We start from the raw sequence: 10,653 nt of genomic DNA, 5'->3' as shown, positions 1-10,653 counted from the left end.
AATCAAGTTGTGTAAAATGGAGAAAAATGGCTTGAATTCCAAGAAATCATTCCTCTTGGACCATGACAACTTTGAACAAAAATATTTTCACAAAATTTGATTTTAATCATCTTCTTTACAAAGCACAATACTTAAGACTTTTCTAAATACAATTTTAGAAAATGAAGCAAAAAAATAATCTCCATAGATCCTGGTCGAGTCCATGCTGAATGCAAAAGAATTTTTTCAAAAGTGATCCTTCCAAGCTTTTCAATATTCTTGACGGGTCCATTTTGTAAAGAGTAAAGATGGTGGCTGTTCGGCCAGTGGCTCGTCAGGTCCATCACGTAGAATCCTCTTGCCGGTCAGCCCAAGGGGCGGTAATGAAGCTAGATATGCCAACTCCTCCTTCTAGAACCACTTCTCCCTCTCCTTATACAAAGAAAGCCCATGGCTTCTACAAGGGGAAGATGACAGCCCTCTACATTCCAGGCTGCTAGTGCCCCACCAGGGTGCTCAACCTCTCGAGTGAATTATTAACAACCCTACTCTGTATACACATCGTATAAAACTGTATCGTTAGGGATTTTCACGATGAGTAAATGAGAAATCCAAACGTCAAAGAATTCAATCCTCATTCTTATACTAGGCGGTGGGAAATCTCTCAAGGCTTTAAGTTTAACGTAGAAATGCTTAGAAGAGTCAAGGAGTTCAGGAATGTTTTATGCTGCCCTTGGAAACTTGCTGCTCCCGGCCCCAAGCACACTGCGAGCAAGGCTGCTGAAAAGGCAATACGTCCAGGCATGGGAATGCAGGATGGGAGGTTTCTTTCTTTACGTACTCCCTTCCCGTAATCGTGCTCCCCCATCCTGGAAGACCAGGGTGTCCGGGCTCTGTAAGTACAGTACTCGGGAGGAAGTAGCAGGCTCAAGCAACAAGGATGAGCACGTAGGCAAGAGGAAGGTGGGGAAGGGAGAGAGGAAGAAAGAGACATTTATTTGTAATACTTGGGATAATCAATACCATGTGGTGATTTCTTTTTTGCATTACTCCTCCCGTGTTATCAATTCTCATTCTTTGCGGTTGTGCAAATCCATTAATATTTAGTACTTTCACTCTAAAACTCAGGATATAGACAAAGCAGCTTTTGAGAAACACGTAAAACATCTTCCAGGGCCCTGAAGGGACCACCCCCCACCCCCCCAAACAATCTTGCAATACAGTATGCCCCCTTATTTTCAGCTAAGGATGAGGAAACAGTTACATAGTCTAAGGCTGAGCTGTTCATTTGCTACAGAGATAGAGCGGATGGGCAAACACCAGTTTCTTTGGGGCGGAAAAAGCAATTCCATAAATGCAAGAAAGATCCAATGGCTACACTTCAACAAGACTGTCTCCCCGCCCCGCACCCCCCCCCCCCCGCCCATTCTCTTGGACCTGAGGAAGGGGTTACAAGAGAACAAGGCAAATGACATTATGTGAATACAGTTTGAACAAGCGCACACACGGATAACCCAGTGCAGGAAATAACACAACTTCCCCCCCTTGTTTTCATTGCATTTTACGTTTATTTATTTTTGCTTTCATAATGCATATTCTGTTCACGCAAAAGGTGCAAAGGACAGGAAGCAGGGGTTTAACTTGGCTGATGAAAAATCAAGCAGGGGTGACATTTCTAGTTCCATGAACAACCTACAACTAGGAGAACTTAAACGTCACAGCAAGTACCACCGAGCGTGCCCAACTTCACAGCTGTCTCCTCTTGGGACCTTTGGCTAGGTGAGAGAAGCTTTGAAGACAGTGGCCTCTAGTGGACTTTGAGAAGTGGCTTTAAAAAAAAAAAGGTGTTTTTTTTGTTGTTGTTTTGTTTTGTTTTTTTGAATCATGGTAGCTGCATCACAAAAGCTCCAATCAAGAGGGTGGTAAAAAGAAGGCACAGATCATTGCAAATACCAGGTTTTCTCTTTCTCTTTTTTGTAAATATACCATCATATATAAGCTAAAATTTATCTTACGGTGGCGGGGTTGGCTGGCAGGGGAAGGGACGGGTCGGACCTAAAATTGCATATGTAATAGAATCCTAGAGGGGACACAAAGCGAGGCAGCTTTCTGCCTGAAGCAAAAGAATGGGACGCTCGCTCTGGACTAGGTGTAATACAGACACTGGGAGAATCTGTGACAAAACACGATTAAAAAATCATAAAATTATAAAGCTTGTAAACGAATAATCTGAAATTACATTTTATTAATGGAAAATATCATCAAAATAGTACCACTATGGACTAAACTGCCTGAGTTTTCGTTTCGCATGAGATCTCATAGTAAAAAAGCCTTTAGCACAATTTGCTCTAAGTCACAACCAGTGCCGTGCCCAGGATTATACCATGGGGAAGAGTATCCTCTTGGATGGAATTTGTGTTGTGCTATCAAGACTTCTGTGCTAATCTTTCAAACAGGGACACGTGGAGGCAAACCTTTAATCTTTTGGCACAAGGTTATTTTGGCTGGGGCGGAAAATTTGAGTCTTGGACTCAGGATGAATAATGTGACATTTCATTTATCAAGTATTCATTTTGATTGAAGAGTTTTCTTTATGTCATTAACTTCCATCTATAAAGGAAAAACAAGAGCCGAACAAAATCATAATGAGTTCGCTGGTTTGGGAGAAGCTGAAAGATAATCAACCTGGTCGAAAGAAAGAAAATAATCAACTTCACACTTTTCAAGGTGGAATGGGTGAAGTGATGTCTGAACGACGAGCAGACGAGGCCAGAAGTGACAGAGACCTAAAGAACGGGCACGTAGACGCTAGGAAATGGTGGGTGTGTGCCTTCTCAGGCTCCCAGTGACCAAAATTTGTCAGAAGCAGCAAGAATTCCAGGGTCCCGGCCAGGGGGCAGAGCGGGCTGTCCCAATGTGCTGGACCACCTAGCGGTGTTGGAAGGCAGCTCTGGTCGGGCCCAAGCGGGTGTCTATCGGCACCCCCAAAGTGATGAGAGGCGGTGACCTATCCTTTCTTTAAGCAGCATGGGTCTCAGGCACCACCAAGGACACCAGCTAGACGAAAGCTCAAAGTCTGCCTTCAGCCTTTTGCAACTCCTGCGTATTCTCTGCCATTTGGTAACGGCTGAGTTGGCTCAGGGGATGGTGGGGGACAGGGCTCTGATGCCCTGTCAGGACTGACATGGCTCTCGGTGAGGAGTAAAGAGATGAAAAGCAAGTGCCGAGTGTGGACAGCTGTGGTCCTTGGAGTTCCAATGACAGAAGCCAGCTGGCAATGGGGTCCCCCCAGCACCATGCCCTCTGGCAGTTACCATAGTGTGGCCTTTGGAAATTGGAGGGAACTGTCCACAGAGGAGATGTTTCAGACAAATTCCAAATGAGAAACCCAACTGGGGGCACATTGACTCATGCCTCCCTTCCCCAAGACTTCCTGGATGGCAGGAGAGGATGCGAAGTGAGCCTACACAGTTCTAAGAAAATGGCCACAGGAAGCGCATCTGAATCTGCAGAGAAGTAACAATCATCTACTTTCAAGATGAAGCCCTGAGACGGCCCCCACCCGTGACTGAGCCTCTCTCGAGGCAGCAGGACCCCGAGGGACCCACCTGCAACCGAAGCCGGATTTTCTTCTCTTCATCCAACTCGGACAGTAACTGCTTAATCTCTCGTCTGAAAAGCAAATGGCCATGAAATTAAACAAAAGCTCAGACTTCTGCAAGAAGAGATAAGAAGCCTCTAACCACTACAAAATCCATCTGAGCCGTTTACAACGAACACGCGGACACAACATCATGTTCTTTCTTTGCACTGCTACTACTTGGCATTTATTGCAGACAGAAAGGCTCGCTATTATTTCTGGGTCCCCCAAATATGTGGCCATCAAACAGGAGATCTGGAATGACCTTTGAGATCCATTAGTCCAAGCTTCTCCTAAAAGGAGAAGATAGGGAAAGTGAGGCCAGAGAGGTGGCCTGACTTGCCCAGTGGCTAGACTCCAGGTATCCAGGCTCAGATTCTGTCGCCTTCCCTCTCGCTGGCCCTTTGTTATAGAATCACTGGTCTTTAAATGTATTTACATAATGATTTTCACTGCAGATGTTTTTGTCACCCCACGTATGTTCTACTTTCACAGAGTTTTAAATTAACAAAAGGTTACTGGTATGTTTTCATGGATTCCCACAAAATCTTACAAAGAGTAACACCTGAAATCTTGGAGTTAAAATAGCTGAACTAACTATATGGTAATCACGTCACAGAGAAAGTAGACATGAGTTAGGACACGCAGTCTAATGCCCTTTACAACATTAAATAATGAAGTGGAACGAAGTTAATCATCTTGCAAACTCAGGACTCTCTGCTTAGGACACTGCAACCATCACCACTCCAGGCAGAGAACTGTACTGTATTTTAGGGTAGCAGATGCTCCATTTTACATGTACATTTTTACAAACTGGATTGGAAAATCAAAAAACAAGGCCTGCAGAGACACTATACTAACTAAGGAATCAGTTATACTGCATCTGCTCACTCCAGATGAGCCCTGTGATGGTCCCTGTACGTGGCTCAGTGTCCCAGCCCGGCTGCCAACACAGCGGGTTCTCGGACATGAACGGGTTGTGATTCGTGACTGTATTTACTCAAGCCCACGCCACGCACCTCTATGTCAGCGGGCTCTACTTAGAGCTCGGGAGAGAAGTAGCTGAGATCCTAAGCAGATAGCATGATTCCAGAAAGAATAGGGCAGGCAGAGCCTTGAGTGCAGCAGGTCAGAGGAGTCAGTTGGGGAAGCCCAGGGCAAAGAAAGCCACTAAGTCTTCAACTGGCAAAAAAGGCCCTAAGCCTGCGAGGAGGAAGGAAGATGGGGGGATTGCTGGAGAAGAGCCAGAGCAGGAGCATGGAGGTGAGGAGCAGCACGTGTGGGGAGGAGGGGAGTCAGGAGAGACTTCCACTGAAGACTGAGAGGGAAGGGACACTTAGAGCTAGGGACCTAGGGCTGGAGGTTTTAGGGACCCAGTGGCCCCGGGCAGGACGGCTGTGAGAGGCAGGCGTGGGACAGGGGCTTCTCTGACATGTCGATTCAAGAAGACATGGGCTGGGGAGGGACAGTCGTGGGCAACTATGCCCGGGCTTCACAGTGGGCAGGAGCTCGGGGTGGAAAGGCCCCAAAGCCTGGTGTGTCTTCATTCTGAGGCAAGCACGGACCATTTCTGATGTTCCCGGTCCCTCTCAGAGGATCCAAAGGGCTGAAGCCCTGGATCCGGGCTGGTCTGACCCAATGATGGTCCTCTTCAGAAGGCCGAGAACCAGCGCTCCGGGATGTCCTGGGACCATGGGATCACTGTCTAGGCAGGAGACACATGCCACCTGGACATGGATGGGGCCTGTGGTTCCCCAAACCTGTAACCCGCAGAACCAGAGAAGAGCTGGGGACTTTCAGGAGTGAAAGGCCGCCTGGCTGGCCCTGAGAGAGCCTCTCTAGCTCCATACTGCTGATTCTGCATACTTATTTGATGGGTACCTTCCAGGTGGGGGGTTAGGCCAGGGGGCCCCAATTTCATACGGCACCTCCCAGCTGGAGTGGAGCAGAACCTGAACAGAGCCACAGTGCTCAAATTGAGTTCCTCATAACCCTTGTCCTAGGGTGCTCTAGAAAAAAGGTATGTTTCAGAAAAATAGCATACATTGTCCTTTCCATCTTCCCGATGTACAGCGAAGGCTCTCTGAGCTGTCCTTTAGATAAGAAATCAACTATGTTTAACCCAATACTCCTCAAAGTATCTGGCCACAAGACATACCAGGGCCCTCTAGCCCCATGCAGGGCGGCAGGTGCCCATCGCCCACCACTGCCCTGGGACCTCCCCACCCAGGAGGCCAGGCGCCAGGGCTGCTCCATGTGCCCGGGACCCTACCCGTACGGTTCCGTCTGCTGCACGGCTCTGCTCTTGGTGATCCTAGATCGTTTTCCAAAATCCTACTCAGGAAACACCTCTATAGATCCCTCCCCTGCCCAATTCCTCCAAGAAAGAGCTAACTGTTCCCTAAACTCTGAGCCTCAGTTTACTCAGATAAGAACTTCCTGACTTCTAACCATTTTACTGTTTTTGTCACCGCATACAGTATCCTGGGCAATATTTATGTGTGCTCTTTATTTTTGCTTACAGGTCTTCCTCCTCATCTAAGTGCTCCTTGAGGACCGGGGATGTGGAGAGCGTGTGTAGGCATGCATGGAGAGAGCCCCGAGTCTCATGGAGAGAACATCTTGCTGAGTGGAAAGTCTTGGGTTTAAAGATTCCCTATATCTCTGTCATCCATTTCAGCCCCTAAACGCAAGCCAATTACTTCATCAGACAGCTAACTGAAGAAATTGTGATTTTTCTGGTGCTAGAGGAAAAGCTGGCTGTCGGGCTTATGAAGAAGTGGTAGATGCACATACTGTATTTTATGGGGATTTAAAGATCTTTCTTTTTAGCAGCCTGCTGAGTGCATTAGTCCTGGTGAGTGACTCTGCCGTATGCCCCGTGGCCAGCCTGTGCCCTCCCCGTATGCAGCAGATCTGGTTACACAAGGAGCTGAGTGAAATGAAGCCTCTCAGGTTCAAACCCACCTCACCCCTGCTGCCACCACCCTGGGGAAGCGGGCCACCCACTCGGGCAGGCAGGAGACCCAGGCTTGCAGAATGAGGCCCTGACCCAGCAGAGAGCACCTTGGGAGGTGGACGAAGAAGGGGCCCCAGACACTCACTTCTGCTGGTCCTTCATGGTCTCGATGATGCTCCTCAGCTCGCGGACCTGCGTCCTTAGTTCCTCCACGGCCGCCTGGCTGCTGGCCGCGGGCTCCATCTTTGGTTTTCCTTCTGAGCCAAACAGAGACGGGGAGTTGGCTCTGTGTCCGGCTGTTCCCAAAGAGGATGACAGGGGGGAGGATGTTGCCGAGGACAGAGGGGCTGGCCCACCACCACCACCACCTGCAGCCATGGTCCCTGGCTTGGGCGGCAGGGATGCTTTGTTGTCGGACACCTGTGATGAGGGAAGGCAGAGAGGATTCAGGCCAGGGGTCCGTGCTCCCATCTACATCCCCGTACCCGCCTCCTGAAACATACTCGTCACTCACCCCTTCACCCACAAGCCCCCGAGGGCCTACTTGGCATAGGCGTCCCCCTTCAAGAGCCTCCCCCTACGTGTTTTAAATTCGACCGCCCATCTGGACAGGTAGTTCCTAACTGGTTTGATGTACAAGTCCAGAGGCCCACGTGCTTGCCAGGCTCTGCAAACTCTGAAGTGAGCAAAACATTTTCCTAGCTCCCAAGAGCTCAGAACACAGTAAGGTGCAGACAGACTAGCCGACACACTGCAGATGCGGGGGGGGGGGGGCGGGGGAGTCTGCACACAGGGAGGTCAGCACAGAGAGCCACGGAAGTACACAATAGGGACCAACCAGCCCAGAGGGAAGGCGTCAGGGAGCTGCTGACCGTCCCATCCTGGAGGAGGAGGACTAGGAGGCGGCCAGAAGAGGAAGGGTGATTGGAGAGAAAGGTTCTAGGAGGGAGGGAATGGGCTCGGCAAAGGCATGAGGCACATTCATGGCAAGTGGTCACTCAGCAGCTAGGACGGCACGGGCGGAGGGGTGCAGGCTGGGGAGGTGAAGCAGGCTTGTGGAAAGGGGTAAAAACATCCTGCATGAAGCTAGCGATGACTCTGGCTGCAGAAGGGCCTAAAGGTGGGCAGGCCTGGAGGCCAAGGGAATTGCTGGGAGGTTCTCCTACAACGAAAGCTAGGAATGGTGGGTGCTTGACCGATGGTGGCCAAGGGAATAGAGCAAAGACAGCTCTGAGAGATGCGGCGAAGGCAGGCTCAGCCGAGCGAGAGATGCAGTGCCTGGCCTCAGGGAGCAGACCCCCCACAGGAGGATGTGGTTCTGGACGGGCTGCAGGGCCACGGGCGGGGATGGAAGAAGCAGGCATGGAGCTTACACCTTTCATGGCGGGAGGAACAGCCCGAAGGCCCAGAAAACAATTTCACTTCTGACACACTGAGTTTCAGGAGCCCGAGGTCTAGCCAAGGAGACATGTCCAGGGGGCAGAGCCAAGGAATGAAAAAGTGAGCTGGGCCAGAGAAAGCACCTGAGGAAGCGGCGCCATGGGGGTGAAGAACACAGAATCAGGGGAGGAGAGGCCCAGTGACGGGACCTGGGGACTCGCTGAATTGAAGAGGTGGGAAGAGAAGGGAGAGACATTGGGGACTGGGACAGAGCGCTGAGTGAGGAGATGAAGCAAGGCCAGAAGAGGGGAATGGGTTATAGAAGTCCCCTGAGGGGTTTCCAGAAGGAAAAAAAGGGTCAGATAAGTGGGTCAAGGGCGCTGGGAGGAAAACAGGGCTTGGGGGGCATTTGGTGCAACAAGGGAGACTGAGGTCTGATCACAGCAGGTCAGCACCTGAATAGGAGGAGAGGGGCGTGGCCTGCAAGTTTAGAACTCTCTTTCGGGAAACCTGGCTAAAAATGGAAGTTGGGAGAAAGAGAAAGCGTTCACAAAGAAGCCTCAGGAGGAGACAGAATCATCCAAGGGTTCTGCTTGCTTCAAAGATGGGGGAGATGCTGAGCTGGATGATATCCTAAGGGAAAGACCAATGCAGGGCCAAGCTGGAGACAGAGGAGACAGGTGGGGGAGGCCTGATGGAGCAGTGTCCTGCCCCAGGAGGAGGCTGAGAGGGCACAGGAAGTGGGACAGTCACGGGGCGGGAGGGAAGAGGGGCATGGGGCCACCCAGGGGAGGAGGCGGCAGCAAGGGAAGGTGAGATCCTGAGACCTAGGGCAGGTGAGGAGGAGGGCAAGCAGCAGACAGGATGCTGGGAGGCGAGGGGCTGAGCGATGGGGAAGTTGAGGCTGGTGGTGAAGCTGGGCAACGCAGCTGGGACTCGTCCAGCAGCAGGTGCCCAGGGCAAGAGCCAAGAAGGGGCTGGCTGGCATGGTGAGGAGGGAGAGTGCGGATTCCGGCTGTGCTAGAGGGAGGGACTGGGCAGAGTGAGCCAGAAGCAGATGGGCCATCATTCCCAGCCTCTCTGCCCGCCTCTTCTCTGCCAAGTTACCATTGAGGAAAAGTGCTTTCTGCTGCCAAGGACAGTGACCCGCCATCCCCTGCTTATTGCTGTAGGAGTTGTAGTAAGAGGGAAGAGGGACTGACATTTATGGAGCGCCGGTCACGTGCCGGACGTCGGCTAGATGACTGAAACGGGGCTCGGCTGGCATACCCTTTTGACAGAGCAGCAAACTGAGGCTTAGAGACATGGTCGAGAAGTTCCCCAAGCCTCGCAGCGAATAGCTGGCAGGCCTGGGCTTCAATCCCCTCCCCTGCCGGAACCCCGTACCGCGACGGTGGCTGCCTGAGTGCGACGATTCACGCTCTCCTGTCATTACTTTCTTTGCGTCTTTCCTATCCCGGGGTTCATACTTTTCCCCACTTCCCACTCTGCATCCTCCCGTGCCTCTTCCAACCTACCAACGTCCTCACAGACTGACTTCCAGGCAACTCTTCCATCAGTGCCCCTTTCAGCATTTCCTACATAACCCTCTCTCCCAGCCCGCTGCAGCTGACAGGGACTTCTGCAAGCCCTCACAGAGTATCGGCCACTATACACCCTGACCACATTAGTTCAGGTGGAATTTATAGAAGCAGTAAACAACATGACAGCTCCCAGGAAGGGCAATGGGCTAACGGGACAGAACTTTGAGAACCTGAAACCTGAAGAGCCACTGCCCACCAGCAGATGTCGCTACAGAGACACCCCACGGCAGGGCGAGCGCAACTATAGTAGACGTACGGTCATCAGAAAGAGCGGGGCTAAATCCAATTTCTGCAAATGGAACCCTTTCATAAAGGAAAAATGCTTCAATTTTGTGAATAACTACCATTGATGTGTTTTATAGGATCATAGTTTTGTTTACCAGACTGGGTTTTTAAGAAAATCTAGACGTATGTGTAAATTCTTACATGTGCGAAAAGGAAAATCCTACATACCCTGTGATTTCTTTGTGTTAATCCCTGGTTCAAGTGCCTTAAAAAAAGGACTGCAATTTTCTGCTGTTAGACAGAAAGCAGTTGCTAATGTGTATAGAAAATAATTCCAACTGACTGGGTTCTCTTAACACCAGAAAATACATTCAGAGGATGAACGGGACTAGTAAGTATAGGGTATCCTTCAAAAGCCACACGCAGTTGCTACCCACTGTCTGCTTTGTTTCTCATGAGCCAGTAACTTAAAATAGCTATACCATTCCCTGGGCACGCGATGAAACGAAAATGTTTTTAGAGTCTAAATTGATCGTAATAAATGAATCCAAATCAGCTTCTCTTTGAGGGACCCCCGTTAGTCATTCAAAGTCGTGTGCTGCCAAACATAATCAGTGACATCATCAGTTTTGAACACAAAAGCCAAGATGTGTGAGCAGAGTACACAGCATTCAATGTACGTGGTGCATTCTTTCTCCACACCTCTAGGCTCTTCAAGCTGCCTTGGTTGTGGTGGTGGCGTGTGAGGGTGTATGTTTATGTGTGGCAGCTGGTATGAAGAAGAGATCAAACCACAAGAGAAAACATGGAAAATCAATCACTAAACTTGTGTCTCAGAGATTCTGTCCAGTTTTGGGGACTTTGTAACATGCCTCTGGGATTTTGAT

The 10,653-nt window shown here is 50.1% G+C and overlaps 1 protein-coding gene across 10 annotated transcripts in view; it reads right to left on the bottom strand.

The window, feature by feature from the left end:
- Positions 1-1,524: 1,524 nt before the first annotated feature.
- Positions 1,525-10,653, bottom strand: part of SH3KBP1 (SH3 domain containing kinase binding protein 1) — a 328,530-nt gene continuing 319,401 nt past the window's right edge. For all 10 annotated transcript variants that reach the window (XM_078064415.1, XM_078064418.1, XM_078064411.1 and 7 more), the window contains 3 exons: positions 6,724-6,998; positions 3,588-3,651; positions 1,525-2,589 (listed from right to left, as the gene is read on the bottom strand). In XM_078064415.1, the coding sequence (XP_077920541.1) occupies positions 2,548-2,589; positions 3,588-3,651; positions 6,724-6,998 (381 nt within the window). In that variant the 3' untranslated portion in view covers positions 1,525-2,547. The remainder of the gene's footprint in view (positions 2,590-3,587; positions 3,652-6,723; positions 6,999-10,653) is intronic.

Source organism: Halichoerus grypus, chromosome X (genome assembly GCF_964656455.1).
Source record: "Halichoerus grypus chromosome X, mHalGry1.hap1.1, whole genome shotgun sequence".
Taxonomy (NCBI): Eukaryota; Metazoa; Chordata; class Mammalia; order Carnivora; family Phocidae; genus Halichoerus; species Halichoerus grypus.
The sequence above is the reverse complement of the archived record's forward strand: the minus strand, read 5'-3'. Positions and strand labels throughout refer to the sequence as shown.